General features: G+C 36.2%; 3 protein-coding genes across 3 annotated transcripts; all 3 read left to right on the top strand.

Annotated features, from left to right (window-relative positions):
* Nucleotides 1-6185: 6185 nt before the first annotated feature.
* Nucleotides 6186-7468, top strand: LOC118783717 (olfactory receptor 4N5-like). The gene is made up of 2 exons (XM_036537669.1): nucleotides 6186-7098; nucleotides 7446-7468. The coding sequence occupies exons 1-2, from the start codon at nucleotides 6186-6188 to the stop codon at nucleotides 7466-7468; spliced, it is 936 nt and encodes a 311-aa protein (XP_036393562.1).
* Nucleotides 7469-16097: 8629 nt separating this feature from the next.
* LOC118783718 (olfactory receptor 52D1-like) lies at nucleotides 16098-17009 on the top strand. Its single transcript, XM_036537670.1, has one exon. The coding sequence runs from the start codon at nucleotides 16098-16100 to the stop codon at nucleotides 17007-17009; it is 912 nt and encodes a 303-aa protein (XP_036393563.1).
* A 4367-nt stretch (nucleotides 17010-21376) lies between these two features.
* On the top strand, nucleotides 21377-22324 carry LOC118783719 (olfactory receptor 11A1-like). Its single transcript, XM_036537671.1, has one exon. It carries the CDS (start codon nucleotides 21377-21379, stop codon nucleotides 22322-22324), a length of 948 nt encoding a protein of 315 aa, XP_036393564.1.
* Nucleotides 22325-23701: the final 1377 nt, after the last annotated feature.

Consider the following 23701-nt stretch of genomic DNA (forward strand, 5'->3'; position numbering starts at 1 on the left):
AGTGTTTATTGCCTACTTTTGACCAGATGCAGGCCTACCAGACATTTGATGCTTAGACAACAAATCTAGCTATTCAAAAATTCAAAGGAAAGAAACAAATTAAATTGCATTTGTATAATGTTTTTACATACTGTACTACTCTTAGAACATTTTGTGGTAATTACCTATGTCCACTATTTTCTAATTACGTAGAATGCTGCAAAATAGTGTTTTGTCACTGGTTAAAATGTGACAACAATCAACAGCTAGGCACACCTATGTGCATTCAACACTTTTTTGGGCAGTAGAATGTGAGCAGTTAAATTTCTGATATAAATGCAATCTGCGATAGTTTTCATTGATTTTAAAGCCTTCTTCCCTCATTACTTGACGCCAGGATTTTTCTTTTAATATTTTACTATTGTTCATTACGTGTCTATGTTTGGGGAAACAACAAGAACAAAATGAAACCATCCATGTTTCACTGTTGACTTTCTTACTTTTACGCCCTGCTTTGAACACCAATACAATGAACATTTCACCAGGGGGAAATGTATTGTGCTGAAAGCTTCACTGAATCCATGCAGGTCCTTTTTGACTGGGGACAAATGTTAGTTATGTGTTACATTACATTAGTGGCATTTAGCAGATGCTCTTATCTAGAGCAACTTACATCAGTTACAGGTTTTTACAATGTTCATTATACAGCTAGATATTTACTGGGGAAATTGTGGATTAAGTACATTGCCAAAGGGTACAGCAGCAGTGCCCGCATGGGGAAACAAACCAGCAACCTTTCAGTTACGAGTCCTGCTCCTTAACCACTATGCTACACTGCCGCCCTGTATGTGATGTGCATAAAGTCTTGTTTGAGAGGGGCACCAATGTTATGGGGCCTGGGTTGGGGGGGCTTGGGGCATGGACATTCACCAAAAAACTACAGGGGGACACAGGCTGAAAAAAAAAGCCAAGGCAGTAGACCACTCCTGTGCAACTTAGCCATCTCTTCAAATGAAAAGTTTGGAATGGAAAAGAGAAAAATGCCATCCCTCCTAGAATATCATCCAATATCATATCATATAATGATCCACTTTAATTTTGAAGTTTGAAAAGTAAAGTTTGTTGAGATTAGATTTTACTTTAGACATGCATGGTAATGACTGAAAGTTGATTAATCAATACATTGGTTTCATGCCTAGTAAATACTTAAAAAAATGTCACAACAGGCCTTTTTCTTTATTTTTCCCACTACGCTGTGTGAACACATTTATTAGGAGAACTGTTTTAAGGTGCTTTCTTTTCCTCCATGTCTACCCTGTTACTGGAACATGAGGACAGCATGTAGGAGAGAGAAGGCCCTTCACAGCATGAATTGCATCATTCCAGGCTTTAAAAAAATCAACATAAAGTTGTAACACTTAAAGTGAGTGTGTCTCCTCTCCATCCTTGATTTCCACAGCTCCCACAGAAAGTCGACCCAGGGGTCACTGCCTCAGCACTGTCCAATGGGAGGTCATTATTCCCTCTCTCTGAGGTCCACTGTCCCGCTCTGCTTCATCCTCTCAGTATTCTGCAGAGAGCTGCTGCTGTTTGTTATGTCCTTGTGGTCTCAGAGGTGAAGGGCTTTAAATTGCTTACCAGGGGGGTGAAGAGGTACAATGGACTAATGACCTAATGACTAATGGACTAAAAAACATGCTAATCACCTCATTAACCTTGTCTGCCATTAATCCTCCTGCACACATTGGTATCTACCAAGGGGAGTAATAACGTGTTTGTACACAGATTTTGTTTCTGTGTTATATGACTAGACCTTTTCCAAAGCAAAGTGCAGTGGAATCTGTTTTTAACCTAAATTTGTATTTGATCTTTTCCTGTAAATTCTGTGAACCAAATCAGTGGAGAGATGGAAACTAGTTAAATCTGAATTTCACACTAACAGTAGAGCTGTGTTCCAGTTTGACCCATTCATGTATAATGAATACCTAAAAAAAATTCATACAGAGGTATAGTAAAAAAAGGTCAAAGACACAAAGAATAAAGCTGTATTTTTGTTTGTAAATTGCTTTATAGTTCCTGTACAATTACAACCATTACAAGTGAAACAATATCACAAACATCAAAGTCTAATTTAGAGCAATACCACTACATATGCCGGCCACATTTATACAGTCTGTCTGAAGAGCTACAAAATCATACAAAAACAAAAGTAAGTCACAAACATAACCATCTCATGGCCTCATACATTACAGTAATTCATAAGTCTTAACAATTGTCTTAGCCCTGCTAATTGGTATCTTCTTCCTAACATGTGCTTATCACTCTGCAGTAATTCCCACTGCATTATACTGCATATTTACCACTACAGTTCTTGTTTTTGGGCAGGCACAAATGTGACCACTGTGATACAACTTTACATTACTATGCAAGATAGAGTTCACACTTTAGGCTGTGGCAGATACTGTGCCCTGCACTTCATTTACTAACTCATCTCACCAGGGAGTGTACCCCACACTACCACACTGAATGTGCCCCATACTGTAGGAGGGAAATCCAAGAAAGGGGGAGGGGGGCTACCTGCTCTGTCTTTGAAAATGTGCAGAAAAAATGGTGAAACTGATAACCCATACCCATGACGCTTTGCATTATATAATTTAATGTACATTTAAGTATGTATGGTGGAATGTATATTCCCCCAAAGATGCTTGAGAAACATATATATTTAAGTATTTAAGCACTTTTCCTGTCTATGCATGTGAAAAAATGGAAGGACACCAGGAAAATACATAAAAATATTAAAAGCTTAATGCTTTCCACCAGAGATGCCTGAGAATTCTTGACATCAGCTAGACACCGAACACATGACAAATATTTCAATGCTAGAAAAAATAAAAGAACAAAAGTTGTAGTATGATGAATGGGATTCCTAAGATGTCTGATCTGACTGTGCAGATAGACCATCCAGGACTGCATTAACCTGGAAGCTTGGAGAGGGCCAGAAGAGGGGCTAAGCAAAAATCACATGAACAAGGTCTTAGAATGTTTTGAAATACACCTTGCCGAGGCTGAAACCTAGGCCATAGACAGATAGCTCTGGAAACATCTGGTTACCCGATGCTTCAAAGAAACTAGAGGATACTGGGTTGAAGTTTTTAGTGGATTTGTTGTGATTTTTGTACTTGCTACTGCTACAGCCATCTGTTGTGTGCCCTGCTTCCATCAGGAATACTTCCTCTTCTTCCCACTTCTTCCTTCTTCTGCCCACTCTAGGTCATTCACTTTTTTGTTTTTAAGCCACTCTAGGGTTTCTCTGGCTCCTTGTTTGGGGTTATTGTCAGTGTTGGGAAGGTTACTTTTAAAATGTAATAGATTACAGATTACTAGTTACCCTGTTAAAATGTAATAAGTAATGTACCTATTTTAATTACTTTATCTAAGTAATATAACTTATTACATTTTATTACTTTTTGATTATTTTTCTAACAAATGTTGTAAACTGGGCAATGAAGCTGAAAAGTCCTAAAAACATCAATTTGAACCAGGCAGTATAAACCTCACAACAGTACTCAACACTGATTACTGTCAAACTTTAAAAATTCTTCAATATAACTTGAATTAAAATTGGAGTGTTTTGATTTTAAAGCTCAGCCACCAAAACAAATATCAAGTATGTAGATCACAAACAAACAGGGCAAACTGGCAACAACTACCGTTGTGTGCCCAACAAAAAGCACAGTATGCATAGTTAGGGCCATTAATTTAGTCTGTTGGTGCCCTGTAGAAATTTCACAACCTAATGACCTCTCCAAGTTAATATTTAATGAAAACACAATGCTGAATTAAGTTAGTGAGTGTGATTAGATCTGACATAGGCTACCTACATCACTATTCAAGGAGGACTAACGTTAGCTAAGATTTTCTATCAAAGGGTTCATAAATGGAGGTGCGGCTGTGCAAAAGGCATCCATTAGCTAGCTAGCAATTAATTTGTCATGAATGGTGATTAAACATAAATATGTAGCCTACTGGATGGGCACCGAGCAAAATATAGAGCTAAATTACGTCTTGAACACACATAAATAACATGGTGGAGCGTGAGGTACTTCATTTTATGTGACTGATTGTGGTTACATGAACTTACCTGTAGATGTTTCCTCAGGTTTGACATCGAGCATTTCGATGTTGACAGCATTTTCACTGCTGGTAAACAAGCTTTACACTGTACACTAATGTTAGAGCCCTTTTCTGATTTCAGAAGGAAAACATTGTTGAATTTCCAGCACTGAAAGGCATTCTTGTCTGATGATATGGCCACCCGCCTTGGCGTGATCGGCTGGTCTCATGCATGGCAGACTCAGGTTGCGAAAAGTCAATGGCAGGAGGCAAATGGGCAGAGTTAATTGTGGCGAAACTGCCAGCAACGTGAAATGGGCAAAATGAGCATTCGCTTGAGTTGAAAAATGTTCAACTCGAGCGAAAATTTCGCCTGGCGAAAGCCAATCACCTTCAAGTAGGGCTAGAAGCCACGCCCCTTTCCACTTTGCCTTTTCCAACTTGCTAGTAGCGTTGGTGTAATCAAAACTGCTTGCTCTGACGTGGCGTGAAATTTGCTTGTTCATTTTTCAGGCATCAAACCCGCGCAAGGTTAAAACACACCTAAAAGAAGGTATTCCAGCATGGCAAAAAGATGCAAAGCAACAAAATGAATGTTATATTTTACATATACGCTGTTTACCGAAAAGAATATATTCGGATGTAACCCTTTTGTTATCACCAACATTTTGATTAGTAACTGTAATTTAATTACATATTTTTTCTCAGTAACTGAAATGGATTACAATTACATTTATTTTGTTATTTAATTATGTAACGCCGTTACATGTAACTAGTTACTCCCCAACACTGGTTATTGTCCTGTTGAAAGATTAATCTCTGTCCCTGTTTTAGGTTTTCTTGCCTTGCCACCCTACCATATAGTCCAGTTTTGTGGAATACCTGAGCAATTGTTGTCTCATTAATAGTTTCTCCTACCTCTGTCAGGAAACACTATAGATCTTTTGTTGTTGTCCTCGGCCTCTTGGTTGCTTCTCTGACAAATGCCTTTCTTCTTTGGCTGCTCAATTTTTGAGGATGTCCTGGTCGACAAACATTCTTGGTAGTTTTATATTCCTTCCACTTTACTTTCTCCGGCCATTGTAGATTTCTGAAGTGGATTTAGCTAACATAGCTAGCTACATCTATGTTAAACAGGTGTAAAATGTACAGTACATAGCTATTAGCTAGCTGGCTGATGAAGGTTCTCCAGGATTTGAGATAATGTATCGATTTACTTCCCTATCCATCTGAGTCTGCATTGACAACTCTCCATTGTCCATCTCCTCCGAAAGTGACAATACCCAAGGCTATACCACATAGGAACTGGAAATTTCTTCTTCTCTACGCAAAAGACTGCATCACATCACCCCACACAAATTGGACAAACACTATTCCGATGTAATTTTGCCCAATGTTCCTAAAATTCTCTCCTGTAATTTTCCTCTATGTTTTCACACCTTACCATTCGATGTAAATGCAGTCTTTCAAACCGTGTATGAAACATTTCATTCCTTTCCACCTTCACCTCCCAGATTAGTTCCCCTGTGACATGTTTTTGTGCACACACACCCCATTAGTTACTTACGTATGTCTAATGCCTGTAGCAGCATATTCATGTGCTTGAGACACATATCCCTTGATAGTTTACGACCAATAGAAAACATGCTCCATTTAATATGTGTAGATAAATACAGAAACATTTAGATCTTCTGTTTAAGCTGTCCATGTAAACAAAGAATCAAGAGACTTCTTCCTGGACCCCTACCAGTATCACGGGAGGATCATCTGTACATCTGCAAACAGGACATGGTAGTGTTTACATTTCGTACAGTTTCTGCGTTCTCACTGTGTCTTTCTGTACATTTGTTATGCATATGTCTCATGGTGTTGAGAAATAATCATTGTATTTTGTGATCTATTATTGCCATAACTTACAAAAAATGTTATCAGTATCCAAATGCCGGTACCATTTAATTTGATTCATTTGATCTTGATTGGAGACTGCATTACACACTCGTAGTCTCAGTCTCTTGAATGTAGTCTCAGTTAGGGAAATGTTTTATTGTCATGTTATCTTTTTTCAAGGTGCTCTAAATCATTCCCGATGGATCATGGCAAATACATCACAGATAACATCCTTCATACTGACTGCATACGGAGAACTTGAAGATTTGAGCTATTTTTATTTTTTGCTTGTACTTGTACTATATCTCGCAATCATTTTCTCAAATTCCATCCTCATTTGTGCAATCTACCTGGACAGGCAATTTCACAAACCCATGTATTGCTTTGTGTGCAACTTGTGTGTCAATGGCCTCTATGGAAGCATGGGTTTGTTCCCTTGTCTTCTAGTTAATATTTTGTCAGACAAGCATGAGATAAGCCGGTCCTCTTGCTTGATGCAGATTTTTTGTTTGCACACATATGGTGTTTGTGAATTTACAAATTTAGCAGTGATGGCATATGACAGGTATGTGTCTATCTGCTACCCTCTGCAATACAGCACAATCATGTCACCTTTTAAAGCAAATGCGTTTATTACTTTTGTCTGGTTGTTTCCTTTTTGTAAATCTTCAGTGACAGTAGCTCTAACCTCTCAGCTGCCATTGTGTGGAATGTATGTAGAAAAACTATATTGTGATAATTTCTCTCTAGTAAACCTTGCTTGCACTAACACAACAGTTAATAACATTTATGGATTGATAAGCCTTTCCTTATCAGTAGTCCCACAGCTATCCCTTATTGTCTATTCCTACGCAAAAATCCTTAAAATTTCCTTGAAGGCGAGCAACAGTTCTCGTGCAAAAGCTATAAACACCTGCACTCCTCACATAATAAGTTTGGCCAACTTTTCAATTGCATGTACTTTCGAAATACTCCAGAGTCGATTTGACATGAGCAAAGTCCCCCGTGGTTTCCGTATAGTAGTGTCAGTGTACGCTTTGCTTTTTACTCCACTTCTGAACCCAATTATTTATGGAATACGTTCAGAAACGGTAAGAAAAAGCATTCTAAAAATCTTGCGTATAGGAAAGAGGACCCATATATACCCAAGCATGATGAATGTACATGCATTCACATAAATACCTACTTTCTAAAAAAAATAAACAAGAAAATTACACTATATTTGATGGAAACATGGCTGGTGACATGGCTGGGATCTAATCTAGGTGTAAACCTGTACTAAATATGAATGCCTTGCCGACAGAAAGACCTGGTTATATGTGGTCTAATCTACTGAGTTTAGCTTTTGAAGATAATTGGTCATTTGAAACAACATTACTTAACTGACAAATGTAAACAATGATAATTATATTGTCAGCACTGAAAACAATGGTCAGTGTTGTGTACTGTTTATCACCATTTCTTAGGAGCCACTGTGCAGAACCGCTGATCCTTAAGTCATCTGGATGGGTTTATAGCCTGAACTGGCGCATCCAGATAAAGGAATGATTGGTGGATCTGTTACCAATACCTGCTAAGAAATGATACCCATGAATAAATGAATTGTTCATGGAGAAACATCACATAAACTGTGCTAATTGCACACTCAGTATGAATGGAGGAACCACCTGGAATGTTAGCCTACTGTTTGCCTTACTGTAATGCATCACTGTGCTGCTAAATGAATGGAATGTAATATAATATAATTTAATCAGTGATTGTAGAAGTGATGTAACAGAAAACTTTTGGCAGCTGGATACTGCAAAGTTTTATGCATATGCCCCACTGTATGTTTTGTCAGTAATAGTGTTGAAATCACAGCTGGTCAGACGTTAAAGAAGGAATAATTGGAGGGTCGTTTACCGATGGAATTAAAAAAACTAAACCAAAATATAGTTTTATTTCTTCTAAAGTAAACACTGCATTGGTCATGCAAAATAAGATATTCGCCATGATCTTTTTGAGACAACCCCACAATACGTACAGTGTGCATGCAAATGTATTTCTTTTTTCAATAATAATTCATGAGAAATAAGCCTTTGATTTCAAGGTATTATAAAAAAGAAGATTATTTCTTAAGAAACAAATGTAAATAAATAATTTATAATTCAAATTAACCTTTTCTACTAAAACCCAAAATTACAGTTTTAAGAAGTGCAGAGTGTGCATGTATCACCATATTCAGTATATGGTGTATGACCAATGTCTGTGCGCATATGTAACTGGACAAGCATGAGGCAATCAAAAAATACTATAGTGTACTCTTCTTTCTCATTGCACCACAGTTTACTTTGGTAATGTATTAGTACTCATTTTTCTTTCTTAATAAAGACAACGCTGCTCATGAAGTGTAGTGGTAATAGCTTTTTATTGTTAAAATCATGATTCATCATATTCACCACTAACAATACAGCTCACATTGTATAGTCTGATGAGTTGGTCTATTTTGATTCAGATTTATGTTTTTATATAAGTTATAAATAAGATTCTTACATGAACTTAATTAGTAATGTCAAAGTAAAGGACACAGTACTTAATGTTGAGGATAAATTCATATTTCAAAGCTACCTGTAAATTATCAAATATTTGGTAATCTGTGAATGAAAAGATCAGTCTATATATTCTTTTAAATGTCTGCTGGGTTGCCAGCTCCTGAGTAAAATTTTTGTGTCTTTTGTGTCATTTGTTGTCTTGTTACAGTAAATTTGAATGGAAACAATGTGTCTTTAATTTGTTGCTTAACTTATATTTCCAAGTAAAAAAAAGCTTTGACTAGAATGATCAGACACATCCCTTAGGTGATAATTGTACAGTAACAAACAGTTTGTAATACAAAGTTGGTCAGTTATAGTATTACAGTATAGTCAGTTTAGTGAGTTTTCATTATGCATTGAATAAATTGTGACAGATATATTAGGGAGAATTCTTTGACCATATGCGTGGGAAATAGACATACTGCAACTGAGAAAGAGAACTCTGTTGTGCAAGTAGGTATTTATTTAGTGTACATACAAATATCATATGTGAATGCGATCTCTGCTTTACCCAATATTATTTGTTGAGCTTTTGGATTCATTGCAGTGAGTGGTAAGGGTATAATGTGTTCTAGTAGTGGAAGGGAGATAAAGAAAAGATATTACTCTTTAACAAAAACCCAATGTGTTAAAGTAGCATGAATGGATCTCAACATGACATCATGTTTGCGACAGGACTAATGTAATTAATGTTGTGCATTATTCATGCAAAGGCTCAAGATCACATAGAAAGTAGCTATGCTGACTTATGTTCTGCTTGTCTGATGCTTGAGGGCAATATGTGGTTCTTTTGGCTAAACTATTACTTGCTGGTCCAATGATTGCATTGAATTCATCACAGCAATGTTTGCAGAAGATCCATGTTTTATGTTGTTGTACTCTATGCTTACCCTATCAATCTTCCACTTCTTTGTGATGGAGACTAGCTTTTTTCCTAAAATGTGTCACCACTGTCACGGGTTTACGAAATCCTGAACAGTGGGAAAAGAAAACAGTTGTAGAATAGAGGCATATCTTCATGGTTTCTAGTAGGATACAGTGGATGTATTATTTGAATATGTACATTATACATTTTATTAACTGTTTTTACATTAATTTAACTTTTCATGAAACAGGAAGTGGGTGTGCTTAATACAGGATGCAACTGATGAAGGTAGAGCTGTCAGCATGCTAGCTAGCAAAATTCAGTTCAAGTAGGAGGAGAAAAATTAGGATCAGATTTTTAAAGAACAACATCTCCCATTATTGACATGGCTCAAAGTTAGGTCTGTAGTTTAGCTAAAATATATCTGGCTGTCAAGGGCTTATGACAGGTAATACTTAGTTATTTCCCTTTCTTCTCCTGTCTGTAAGCGTGAGGTAAGAGACACCATAAGAGACACCAGACATTGGTAGCTTGGGGTTACACACCTTTTTCCAGATTGCACATAAAAATTTGGTGTTTTTCTTGTAATGATACAGGAGTGCTCTCTCTATGCCCTGGACATTAGGGATACTACATACATTGTGAGTCAATTAACATTCATATAAAGGTGACAGTATTAGTTTGTACTTTCAACACATAATTTACAATTTAGAATTTTATACCTCAATAAAACAATTACTCTTCCTCCCACTCCCTGTCATAGTCTCAACGAGTCTGAAAGCAAGGAATACAAACCAGACTGTATATGAATACCAAACTGGAACAAACCTCACAGAAATGACCGGAATGAAAATGAATGACATGAATGTTTTTACCAATTCTTGTTCAAAATAGTATTTTAAATTAAGTACTGAATACAATGCAGATTGATTGAATTGAGGCAATGTTGGTCATGAATAAAGTCACCCTCCACAAATGGTTTAATTGCATCTGATTCTTTGAAATACTATGAATGTAATAAAATATCCTTAATTGTGTAAATAGAAAATATAAATATAAAAAGACCTAATAAGGACATTGAAAACAATAGGGCAATCTAACAATTTGTTTTATTATATTTGTGCTTTTTTACCATAAACACCAACATTCACTTTATTCTATATGTCAGAATATACCTATAAACAGTTCAGTGGGTTCTATCTCACTTATACACATTTCAGTGGGTTGATATGTTGGTTACACCCATGAAGAATACACATTTCCTTAAGCATATTAGTTGAGAAAGTAACAGTGTGTTTTCATTTTGAATTACGTCAGTGGTATAATATTTAAATGTAATTCATGGTCAAAAGGGATAATTAACATAATTCCAATGCTTGGCATGTTATGCTGTCTCTCCAGTAAGAGACATCAGAAATTGTCAGGATTGACGAATGTAAAATGTATTCACACTGCATCTGGATAGCACTCAATAGCTGGATAGCATTCAAACAGTTATCTTACCTTTGAGTATAGTGAGTCCTAAGGCATATACTTGTTTACAATTCACAAAACACACATCTTCTTAAGGACATCATTTATTTTTTGTGTTCTGACCCCATAGATGATTGGATTTAAAACTGGAGATAGTACCAAAAAGTACAGAGAAAGAATCACACGGACTGTGTAAGGAACATGAATCATATCAAAGCGGCTTTGGTACAGTTCAAAAGAGCAACCAATTAAAAAGTTAATAATTGCCACTAAGTGAGGGATGCAAGTGTTCAAAACTTTACCCTGTCCAGTTTTAGTTAATTTGAGACAGATTAAAATTATTCTTAGGTAAGAATATAAAATTACAAAAAATGGCAACACCACTGAAAAAAATGTAACAGTTGTGCTGTATATACTGAGGTGAGAAATATTGCCGCATGCCAGTTTAACCACTGAAAAGTTATCACAGTAAACTTTTTCAATAGTACTTCCACATATTGTAAGACTGATAGTTATTGACAGGGTAATACTACATCTACAAAAAGGTAGCAGCCAGGTAAAGGCGATAAATGCCATGACTTTAGAGGTGCTCATTATTCTTTCATATGAGAGGGGAAAACAAATGGAAATGTACCGATCATATGCCATCATCATCAGATTTGTGATTTCACATCCACCATAAGTGTTCAGATAGAAGATCTGTACTAGACAGTCAACTCTTGAAATCTGAGAGTTCCCATTCAAAAGCCTGATAAAGACAAATGGCGTTAAACCACATCCACCATATAATCCAATAACAGCTAAGTTGCAAATGAAAATGTACATAGGTTTATGTAAACTCTTTTCTGTGCATATCACCAAAATGAGGAGTAAATTTGCAAGAAGTATAACTGGATAAAATAAAATCAATATAACAGCAAATGTATATTTGTGGTCTTTTATGCCTTCATATGCTGCTAATGTGAAAGAGGAGTTTGACATGGTCCTTTCTTCTGAAAATGCAAAGTTATATTTTAGCAGGCATTCACTAGAAAAATACAAATTAATATTGCATAATTTTAGATTGATGTCATCACATGCCAATTTTCCTTCTTGCTTTAATCTTCCTTCTGTCTTGGGGATCTGATAAGGTTGTAAAAATATTCAATGTGACATTTCTAAAGAATATACTGCTGAAAAAAATCAATGTTAAAGGTGCACATTTCCACAGCCAAAAATACAGTTATATACAGAAATTGTGCAAATAAAACATACCCAGTTTTGCAGCCCGTTCTTCAAGGACACATGTGGACACGCTGCAGCCTGTCAATGTACTGATTAAACAAGTATATATGTACATGTACTATTACGTTTAGTATCTGAGGAAAATTCAATGGGAATTTGGGGCTATGGGAAAAGGGGGAGAAAAGGAAGCCAATTAAGCCTTTCAACAAAGATGACGCTCACAGGTAAAGACACATAGGGCTCATTTTACAAAAGAAAGACATTGTCTGACAGTTGTGTTTTTAGCTTTAATGCATTTCATGACAGGTAGAGCAACTTGTTCCACTCTCACTGTTTGCAATGCATAAGCATCTTAATTTGGAAAAATAATCTGCAAAATTGGTCTCTGCAGTATCCCAACATTGGCTGTGTCCACAGTATATAGTGTAAGATAAAGTAGATCATATGACACAAAAAAATTGAACTGACCATTAGAATTATTTATAACACTGAAAACTGAGACTAGACAAGCGCCATATTGGAAGGTTCTGCATTCTCTGATTATTTGACTGAAGTCTGTCTAATATAAATGTGTCCAAGTCATTTCATGGGTTCTATGTGTTTTGAAAGCTAATTTCCACAAAAATGCACAATGCCTAATGTGATCACTGTTATTGTGTTTATGATTGCATTTCCTCAGCTCAGCAGTTTGATCAAATAGAATTCAACATGGATATTGTGTGTAAGCATATTTTATTTCCAGTAGGTGTGAATTTCCACTCAATGTGAATATGTCAGTAACAAGCTAGCTGGGCCCGGACAACAATCCACCTTACCCTCTACAGGATCCCCACCCTTTAGCACACCAAGACACAAGCAGATAAAAGCAGCTTTATTTGATTTTTTTTTACTTTAAATGCAGTAATTCATAGAAATGTACAGCAACAGTCGGGCATACTCTTACTCTAGCCCTTCAGTGGCTACAGCACCTGCCTTGGCAGAAGATAAGCATGCAATTTCCACAGCACACACACCCACTAGTAGAAAAAACTGGATTTCGTTAATTGCAGAGAGATTGCGAGAACATGTTCATTATAATGGCAATGAAGTTTAACACCTGGTGATATAAGTCAGGCATTTCTGTGTGACTAAACAGATCCTATTCCATTAACTCAGTCAACCCATTGGGTATGTTTAATGTTTTTTGAAAGAGAGAGAATTTTGGCACCACCCAGTTCCCCTACTGTATTTCGTAAATGTTATGATTACAGAGTTACAATTGTAGAAATGGCTACATCCTTGAATATATTTTAGTGCAAATTTTATTAGCTACTTGGTTAGCTACAGCAAATTAGTTTCCTACTGTCAACTAGCAAATCTGCACTGAGTGCAAATAAAATGTAGTTAGCTTTCCAGCAATCTAATGATAGGACACTTTTGGCAACAATGAATATGTATATAATCTTGGCTAGTTGGATGTGCATATAAAAGGTAGCTAGGAGCGGGGGTTTGAATATGTGGGGCTTCAAATATTTCATGTGACCAATTAAATCATTGACTTTTTCTCAGCAGTTGGCAGAGAATTTTTAGGAGCTTTGAAATTGACCACATTGCTGAAATAGTTCCTTTTTTGTGTGGGAAATCGATAAAATTATTGACCTTGTCTGTCACACCCAGCTCTCCACTATCCTTTGTTATGTAGATGCTACAGGAATCATCCAAGAACATTTCATTGGCTTTTTGAAGTTTTGGGTGGTTGTAATGCTTAGTCAGTGTTTACTTTTTGGATGCTTTACTTTCCTTTTTTTTTGTTTTAATGCATAGCATAGGTATGAATTTCATGTGAGTGTGCATAAGCATTTCATTTGTGTGTGAAAGCAAAGTTTTAATTGCACCCACTCATACTAAATGCTTGCACATATCACATATGAAATGTATTTGTGCGTGTAAGCATTTCATAGACATATGTGAGTGTTTCTAATTGAAGCTACGATCTGGAAATTAATGGTTTTTATCAGTTGCAACACCCGCAAATTCCCTGAAGTGTGAATGGGTTACAGAATGTCCAAAGGGCTTGGGATGAATGAAGCAATCGTATGCCTTGGTATCTCTCTGCCAATAGAGAGCATGCTCCATTTCTTGTGTTCAAGATAAATACACAAACATTGTTCAGTACAAAGTCTATACTCGACCTTCTAAAAGTCATCAGAGGATCATACCTACATTTGCAGACTGGGTATGTTAGTGCTTATATCACTCTTAGTATTTGTGTATGTTTGTCTTCCTACTGTATGCCTTTCTGTGTATTGTGTTTTCATTGCATCAACATGTGTATTTTGGAACATGTATTTTCTTAAAATAATACAGCTACCAACAGCTGAAAAAATACAATTACAATTACTCTTCAGTGCTCATTATTTCATTTACTGACATATCCTTTTATGCATTTTGAATTTGTTCTCCTACTCACTTTGTGCTGGAGTCGGATTTTATGAGAAGCTGTATTGTGGGTCGTTCCAGTGAAGTACATGCGTAGTGAAACAATTAAATCACAAGACTTAATAAATGAATTCATTCTATATTAAATTAAACAAACAAAAAGGTTAACTGTCCATAACATGATGTGATGTATCAAATTATAACTGAGGGCAGCAGTATCATATAGTGGTAAGGAGCAGGGCTTGTATACGAGATTGAATTGACCCCTTTATTACAGTGCGTAGCATAGAGACTGACAGTGATGCTATATCCGTTGACACCATCACATATCAGATACAGTCTTATTTAGCAATGCAGAGAATTGTGTGTCAATAAAATAAAATGTTCACCAGGAATGTACACAAAGAATATTTAACCTCCACTAGCATTTAAAGTTAGTATAAAGCAAAAAAAAATTGACAAGTTGCTCACAGCAGGAGCACATGAGATATACACACAAAGCAAATGAAAAGTCCGTTTATGAAGTTTATTGAGTGTCTGAGCTCTGTCAATGCATCTGTCTTGGTTGCAATATCCAGATCCAAATCTTAGATTAAAACAAAATGCTTTTGTATTTTCAATGTCAGTTTCCATACCAGTTTTTTTTTTTTTTTTTTTTTTCCTTGGCTCAGGGGGGCAGTCTTCTTGTCAGAAAACAACTCTTTCTGTACAACTGTATCTTGCAGATGATTTGATATTCTGACTTGGACAATGTTTAAAATGTTAACAGTAGCAACAAACTTGACAACCTTTTTGGGGAAATTATTTGACCATATACTGTATTACTTGCAAGCGCTGCTATGGGCATTACAAGTTAAATATACTCCATTTTACTACAATTCAGATTCAGATTTCAGATATCCTTTATTGTCATTTTCTCATGCACCTGTGTACAATCAAGAATGAAATAATGTTTCTCCCATGCCAACAGTGTACATCAATTAAGGAGGACAATAACCACAACATATATCTATATACATTACACACTGTACAAGCAAGGAGTATACTGTAAATTGAGTTTTGTAGCAGCAAAAAGTATTTACAAACCTCAAGGATGATGTTATCTGCTACTGAAGAGTAGGTTAGCGGGTTTAGCTTTCTTTTCCTCCTCATCTACAATCTCACACTTGCATTTTTTTGTGTTGCCTCCTTCTTTTTTGAAATTCCAGCCAATCATTATCTTTTGTATATGTTTGAATAATACTTTGTAAGTTGTGCAAAATAAATTCCCTCTGTTGTTACTCAGTATGACAGAACTAGTACTACTAGAAGTACTTCCATGTAAATTGACAAAAACACAACATTGTCTCAAATTAATCTTTGAAATATAGAGAATGCAGTGTAGTGGCAGAATGTATTGATTTGTCACCAGTATTCTTTTATTTAATGTGGTCTCAGTGGGAAGATGTTTTACTTTCATGTTGTCTTTTTCTAAAGGTGCACAACATTATCCCAGATGGATAACCATGGGAAATAGATCACAGCCAACAACACTTATATTGGCAGCGTATGGAGAAATTGGATATATGAGATATTCTTATTTTTTGCTTGTACTTATACTATATCTTGCAATCATTATCTCAAACTCTCTCCTCATTGGTGCCATCTACCTGGACAGGCAATTTCACAAACCCATGTATTTCTTTGTGTGCAACTTGTGTGTCAATGGCCTCTATGGAAGCATGGGTTTGTTCCCTTGTCTTTTAGTTAATATTCTGTCAGATACCCATGAGATAAGCCTGTCCGTTTGTATGTTACAGACCTATTGTTTGCACACATATGGCATTTGTGAATTTGCAACTTTAGCTGTGATGGCATACGACAGGTATGTGTCCATCTGTAACCCTCTGCAGTACCACAGAATCATGTCTTCTTCAACAGTAATTGCATTGATTTCCTTTGTCTGGTTGTTTTCTGCCTGCCATATTACAGTGTCAATATATTTAACCTCTCAGGTTCCATTATGTGAAGTGCATCTTCAAAAATTATATTGTGATAACTTCGCTCTGGTAAAGCTTGCCTGCAATGACATCACACTCAATAATGTTCTTGAGCTGATATCCCTGGTCTTTGCTATAGTCCCACAAGTATCCCTTATTATCTATTCCTATGTAAGAATCCTTAAAATTTCCCTGAGGCTGAGTGGGGGTTCTCAAGTAAGAGCTATAAATACCTGCACACCTCACATAATGTGTCTGGCCAACTTTTCAATATCTGCTACGTTTGAAGCACTCCAAAGTCGATTTGACATGAGTAAACTCCCTCATACTTTTCGTATAACAGCATCAGTGTATTTTCTTATTTCAGCTCCTCTTCTGAACCCAATTATTTATGGAATGCGGTCAGAAGCAATTAGAAAGATTATTCTAAAAATCTTACACATAGGAAAGGGAGCTAATGTACACCCTGAATTAATGAAGAAACATACACTTACATAATTGCAAAATTTGATTGACAATGCCACCAGTGACTGGCTTATGTAATTATAATTTAGAAACTTTAACAGCATGTGTTATGTTTTCTAATATCTCTATCTTTATCTATGTCTTTTGAAAAATATTTTTTCAAATGTGCTTCAGTCAAATGTAGAAACGTATAATGTTGAATTGGCTGTTGTTAAAAATATCATCATTCAGGCCATAGGCTTTATTTGAGTCAATGACAATTTGAAAAATCTAAAACTGGCTTTAAAAACATGGCATCAATTTAGACACTCGATACCACTCATGTGTGTCTTTATAATGCTTCATCTATATGGAAATTACATACTGTAGGTTGTCATACTGTATTTCATTATCAAAATAAAAATGTATAATGCATTGTAATAATTGTATTTTCTTACTGATGTTTGCATTTCAATAATTTCTAAATATATAAAATTGTTCCTCTTTACCATGTATATAATTAGAGAGAAATTACTAAATGTTATTTACTGCTGACTGTGTTGCATTATCCTCCCTCTTACATGTGGTGTAGTGTTTTCCCCTTCTCCCTTGTCTTCATCCATCTCATCATTTCTGTATACTATCCAGTCTCAGTCTTCATTCTTGCTGTATTCCCCTGTGTTGAATACACAGGAAGGCCAGAGTGCTTACAGAATGTAACCATTGTAGTTCTTTCATAATGTGGTTAGGATTGTGACAAAAAGCATTGGCCAAAAATACAACACGGCACAGGAGATGTGGGAACACTCTCGTATTAAACATGTTGTACTTACATTTTGAATCATTCTAGATTGATCATAAGATTATTTTCAGAGGAGAAAATTGAGACTGTAGGTATTTTTCAGAGAAAGACGTTTGCACATTCACTCCCCAGTGGCACAAACTGAACTGCAAATAATGTGGTTAAGTGATGGTTAAAAGATATATAAAAGACATATCTTTTATATATCTTTATTTTAACCATTTTACCATCAGACATATAGGTAGAACTACAGGAGCACTCTAGAATATGGACATTGATGTTACAGAAAAGAAAGTACACATTTTGAAAATTGCACCGAGAAAAAATACCTGCCATTAATGACATATTCCACATGTAAAAGTCAAACACAGAAATCGCAGTTATTAGAATACCTCTGTATTTGGTAAAAATGAATGTCTTAGTCATTAAGTGGAGAACTTTTGTAGCATGAAGTGACTGAAATACTGAATGCACTGTATATATTACACTTGGACGGCATTTATTTTTTGCACCTTGGTTGGGACTGTGGACTTTGGCACTGTAAATAAACCACCTTGCACTGAAGTGCTACCTGCGGCGGAGCCAGTTTGTGTTCTTGGGGCAAACTGCACCCCTTTTACGATCTTTGCTACAGGTTACCACAATGCTCCCTAAATTTAACAACTTTCACTATTTTTAAATTAAATAAATCTACATTTAACAAATGCACTGAATAGAAATTGCCCTTCATTTATGTAGGAAGGAGTGCATTTTTGGGTGCTATTCTTAAATTGCTTCTAATGAATTGGCTATGAGCTTGATCATTGAAGTCTGACTTAAGTTACTTAGATATCTTCAACCTAAATTCATTTAAGGGCTTTGCTTAGTCCGGATAACTAAAAAGAAGAAAAAAAAAAAAACTATCTTCGTGAAACAGGCACCTGGTCTGAGAGCAATGATGTCATATACATAAGCTAAATACACAACATGGAGGCTTAAGCTGAGAGCTCCAGCCTCAGGCCCCAGCTCCTGATCCACCTGAAATCAATCCCTTTTGTACATGTCAAGCTGGACTTGTTAGAGCTGAACGTCTAACAAGTCCAGCTAAATCATGTTAAACTGGACTTGTTAGAGTTTCAACTCAGCACTTTAATTCAATCAAAAGTTGAGCAGTTTCCTTAAGTAAAATTGAATTTTAGCGTGGCACTATGTAAATATTCACCGATACTTGAAACCAAGGGTCCCAGAAAGTGTCCGAAAGTGGTATAACGTTGACATGTCTAGCACTACTATCGTGCTTCTATTAAGGGAAACATTGGGGTTTGCCAACTACCTACTAAAATCATTTATCATCATATAGGTACAAGAAAATATTATTTATTAGTTAACTTGTATACCATGTAGTAAAACAACCAAATTACTCTCACTGCGTAGCAAGCAAAATGCCAAAGACCTAGGTGGAGCTTGGAGCTGCTCACATCACATTTAGCATTTGGAATGTCGCTTCACTCGTCTTCATTACCATATCCCACAAAAATACACAGATACAAGAAGGCAGTGAGCAGTGCACACATTCACACATGCTTACTCATGCCATGTTTCAGCAAACTTGTGAGAAGTTTGCAGATGCTTGTTAATATTTCCTGTCAAGAAAAAGTGATATGGCTACGCCACACCTACATGAAAAGTTATATTGTGTGGTTATACCTATAGCAGCAGCTGTGCTGGCAACATTGCTTTCCATCACACTTAATACTCTACAGCTGACTGCTCCAAAGAGTCCCATGCTGGCCACAGTTGAATAAAGATAATAAAGTAATAAGTACTTGTAATGTTGTAGTGTAATTATAACTGGGTGCTGGGAAGTTTCTGTCCTCCTGCCTGTGGGAAGGTGTATTGGGCATAGCAACTAAGGTTGCTGTTGTGTGACTGCTAAAAACACATTTAAACTGGTGCGTAATGAATAACAGCTTCTGTGTACCATGTGACTAATTACAGCTTTTTATTTGGCCACATGAGAACATACAAGACTGTGGCTGTAACTATTGGTTACACATACTTAATTGTCATTTAGCAGACGCTCTTATCCAGAGCGACTTACATAGGTTACATTATCCATTTATACAGTGCAATATTTACTGAGGCAATTCTGGGTTAAGTACCTTGCCCAAGGGTACAACAGCAGTGCCTCAGCGGGTAATAAAAATTTTCTCACATTATTCATCAGGTAGATAATACAGCTAATAATTCAGTTAATACAGCAGACGATATGCAAGTTTGTACATGGTTGAAGCACATGGTTCAGGAGAAGATTGTCTGTAGTCAGTGGGACAGGCCAATACCTAGCTAGCTACAGTATCTTTGATTCTTATAGGCTTACTTTCCAACAGCTCTGCGACAATTCCGTCAGGTCTCTCATAGCCCTGTGTTCTTTCCAGCAGGCTTTTTTCTTTGCAACTGAACATGGTCTCTGTCATCAAACCTAAAACACAAATTACGGATAAAGACAAAGGAAAAGAAGAGAGGGATTAATGCCTCCTCATGTATTCTGGTATGGAGTCAGTTACTTCCCTTCTGGAGTTTTCTTAACTCTCCCCACACCACATTTTATAGTCTACCCACTTCTCCCCCTGGCTCCTATGCACCCAACCCAACCCACTCCCCTCTCCCAGTCAGTGGCACCAGCTGCTCTCAGTACAAGTGGAAGGAGTAGTGTCTAGGAACCACTACACATCCATTTGAATTTTTCTCATATGGGATTTTGTATTCTGTCATAAATCAGCTTCCATACTGCAATACCTATATTTTTACCACCAGGCAAAGTATGCAGTGAAAACGTTTTTGGTAACAGGTATACGTTTTCTAAATAAACATACTTTTCATTGGTATTCCTGTGAATCTCTTAAATTCTTCCCTTAAGGCGATGTCTGTCTCTTGTGTGACACAAAAAGGAAGTTTTTGCCATAACTCCCTTGAGCCAAACTCATTATCGCTCTGGGCTTATTTTTTCCCCACAGTAGTAAAGCAATGTTGATCAAATAATCCAGTATGTCCCAATAGTATCGCTAGAATACAGACTTTTTTTTACATCACTGTTGTCACTCATTTATACCTCAAGAATATAAGGCTTTACAAATTTGCTCTCATTTTTCAAGGACAGCCAGAATGCTTAGATATCCATTTTGCCATTAGCAGTTTAAATAAATATCAGTTTTTAAAATGCTTGCCTCAACATAAACAAAGTTAAACTTCCCAATGCTAAAGCAGTATACTATATTACTGCATGCTGTGACTGAAAATCTCATCTAGTTGCTTCATGTGATTGAGCTTAAAATTGTTTACTTGACCTGATTCATGTCTGGAACAGCCTGAATTACAATGGAGGTCTACAGGTTCAAGAAGGTATCTTTCAGGTAATGTATCATATAATTTACAATTACATTAATTTCTAATTATTTTTCAGTCAGTTTCATTACAGTAAAGATTATCATCAAAGGGTAATACTGTACATAAGCAACAAGATAATGCCATTCAATTGCCGAGTTTGTATGTAGAACTGCTAATGAATTCACTATGTAAAATATTTTCATCTTATTGCATATTAATTTTCTCACAGGACACTAATTCAGCAGTGAAGACCATGAATAACTCAACTGAGATTGTGTCATTCATACTGGCTGCATATCATGATATTGGAGACATTAAGTATTTTTATTTCAGCATTGTAACTTTATTGTATTTTACAATAATCTTTGCAAATGTGCTCCTTATTGCAGTGATCTTCGTAGACAGGAGCCTGCATGAACCCTTGTATCTCTTTCTGTCCAATTTGTCTGTAAATGAGTTGTACGGAAGCACTGCCTTGTTCCCCTCACTGTTGGTGCATATAGTTTCTGACACCCATGAAGTTTCCAAGGCTTACTGTGCTGTACAGATTTTTTGTTTATATACCTATGGATCCGTTGAATATTGCAATCTCGCAATCATGTCATTTGACAGGTATGTGTCCATCTGTTATCCTCTGCAATATAACAACATTATGACCCACACTAGAGTATACTTGTTAATTGTCGTTAGTTGGCTGTATTCTTTTATTAAATTCACCATTACGCTCTCTTTAAGTTTGAGTTTACAGCTGTGTGGGAATGTAATACACAAGGTGTACTGTGACAATTACCTGTTAGTCAAGCTTTCCTGTTCAGACACCACAGTGAATAACATATATGGGCTCTATGGTACGATGCTATCAGTAGCTGTGCCGTTGATCCCAATTTCATATTCATATGCGAAAATTCTAAACATTTGCTTAAAGTCCTCCAAAGAAACCCAACAGAAAGCTTTGCACACCTGCACTCCTCACTTGGCGTCATTACTCAACTTTTCGGTTGGCTGTATGTTTGAAATTGTGCAGAGCAGATTTAATATGGCACATGTTCCATCTGTGGTTCGCACAATTTTATCTGTCTATTTTTTGATGTGTACTCCACTGTTTAATCCAATTGTGTATGGTGTTAGGATGACCAAAATAAGAAAGGCATGCAAAAAAATTCTCTACCCTCAAAGATTCTCTAAACTTTTCTCAGTTTGACAGGTCTCACATTCATTAGCATGGCTTTTGAATATGTCTGATGTATTTTTAAGTTGTGAGTTTTGTGTATGTTATGACAATTATTATTCATGTGTTTTTATGCTATTCATTTAATTTAATATTGCTTTCAGTATGGCTATATGTAAGGAAGGTAATGTAATTGATTGTATTATATTATTAGTATAAACCCATATCTAATGTTATGGTAACTATTGTCTGGTATCAGATTAAAGACTTTTTTTCATTTTTGTTCTCAGATGATCACATATATTTGTCTTGTTTTTTCTTTGACTAAAGGTTTGAAGTTTTCACATGTATAACACGCATTATCTTCTATATTCTCTTTTAAACAGAATAACTACATTTTCTTGTATAGGTTAATAAATTTCAATGTGGATATTAGTACCAATATATTTGAGCAGCAGGCAATCAAAGTACCATAGGTGAAGTCTTTAAAATTTATATAGAATTTATAACAGTGCTACTTTTTTGTCACTGTACATAAGAAATCTTCAGTGACTACTGAGATACCATAGTCACTAATTTGAAAGAAATACAACACTTGGCATTGGGAAAGTGAATACATGAGAGCATGAGCACTATGGCAACTGAAAACGACTGTCCTGAAAAAGAGACCCTGTCCTCTTGTGAGGCTCTGTTGATAAAATGCTTGTCTGAGCTAGGCTGAACCCTATAGCCCAGACAATGACGACATGAGCCTTGATTTGCAGCAGCTGACTATAACACAGCGAGTACACTGCATCAGGCCACAGCTGACTTTTTCCCATCAGAGTACGACATAGTTGAATCAGTTGGATTCCTGAGGTTGTTGCCACATTACAATCAAAGGATCTCCATAGGCATCTAGTCACTGAAAGCAAGAATTCACTGAGTTCTTGAATACGTAAGAATTCAGTAGCTGTCAAAGTAGTGAATGTATTTTACAAGGTATGCTTAGATTACTGAGATTTCTTCTTGTGTATATTGGTATTTCAAAGGTCACATTTTCTGAAATGATAAGATATGACTGGAAACGAACAGGTTTCTTCTATGTAAAATCCTAGTTCTGTACACCTGATGTTTACAATTTGTCACGTATCCAGCATAAGTTTTGTTAAGATCTGATTCCAGGATATGATAGACATACGTGATGCATATCCTATTACAAATTTTTTGCTTTTAGTAAGGGAATATTTGCAGAGGGGATTTCCCAGAATCTGTATTCTAAGATTTTCCAGTATATGGGGTTGATTCAGACTTGAGATCCGCAAGCATAAACCCCACTGAAGTGCTTCTGTGGAGAGTTATGCACCTGTTACTTACCATATTCAGAAACGGGCCACTTAAGCTTCTATGTGGGAGGTGCTTGGGGTGGAG

The sequence above is a fragment of the Megalops cyprinoides genome, chromosome 9 (genome assembly GCF_013368585.1).
Source record: "Megalops cyprinoides isolate fMegCyp1 chromosome 9, fMegCyp1.pri, whole genome shotgun sequence".
In the NCBI taxonomy this organism is placed as follows: domain Eukaryota; kingdom Metazoa; phylum Chordata; class Actinopteri; order Elopiformes; family Megalopidae; genus Megalops; species Megalops cyprinoides.

Excerpts from the sequence above, each read along its gene's own strand:
- LOC118783718 (XM_036537670.1), top strand. The coding sequence starts at position 16,098 with ATGAGATATTCTTATTTTTTGCTTGTACTTATACTATATCTTGCAATC.
- LOC118783719 (XM_036537671.1), top strand. The coding sequence starts at position 21,377 with ATGAATAACTCAACTGAGATTGTGTCATTCATACTGGCTGCATATCAT.
- LOC118783717 (XM_036537669.1), top strand. The coding sequence starts at position 6,186 with ATGGCAAATACATCACAGATAACATCCTTCATACTGACTGCATACGGA. Across the intron at positions 7,099-7,445 it reads AAGCATTCTAAAAATCTTGC|GAGCCACTGTGCAGAACCGC; the intron begins GTATAGGAAAGA and ends ACCATTTCTTAG.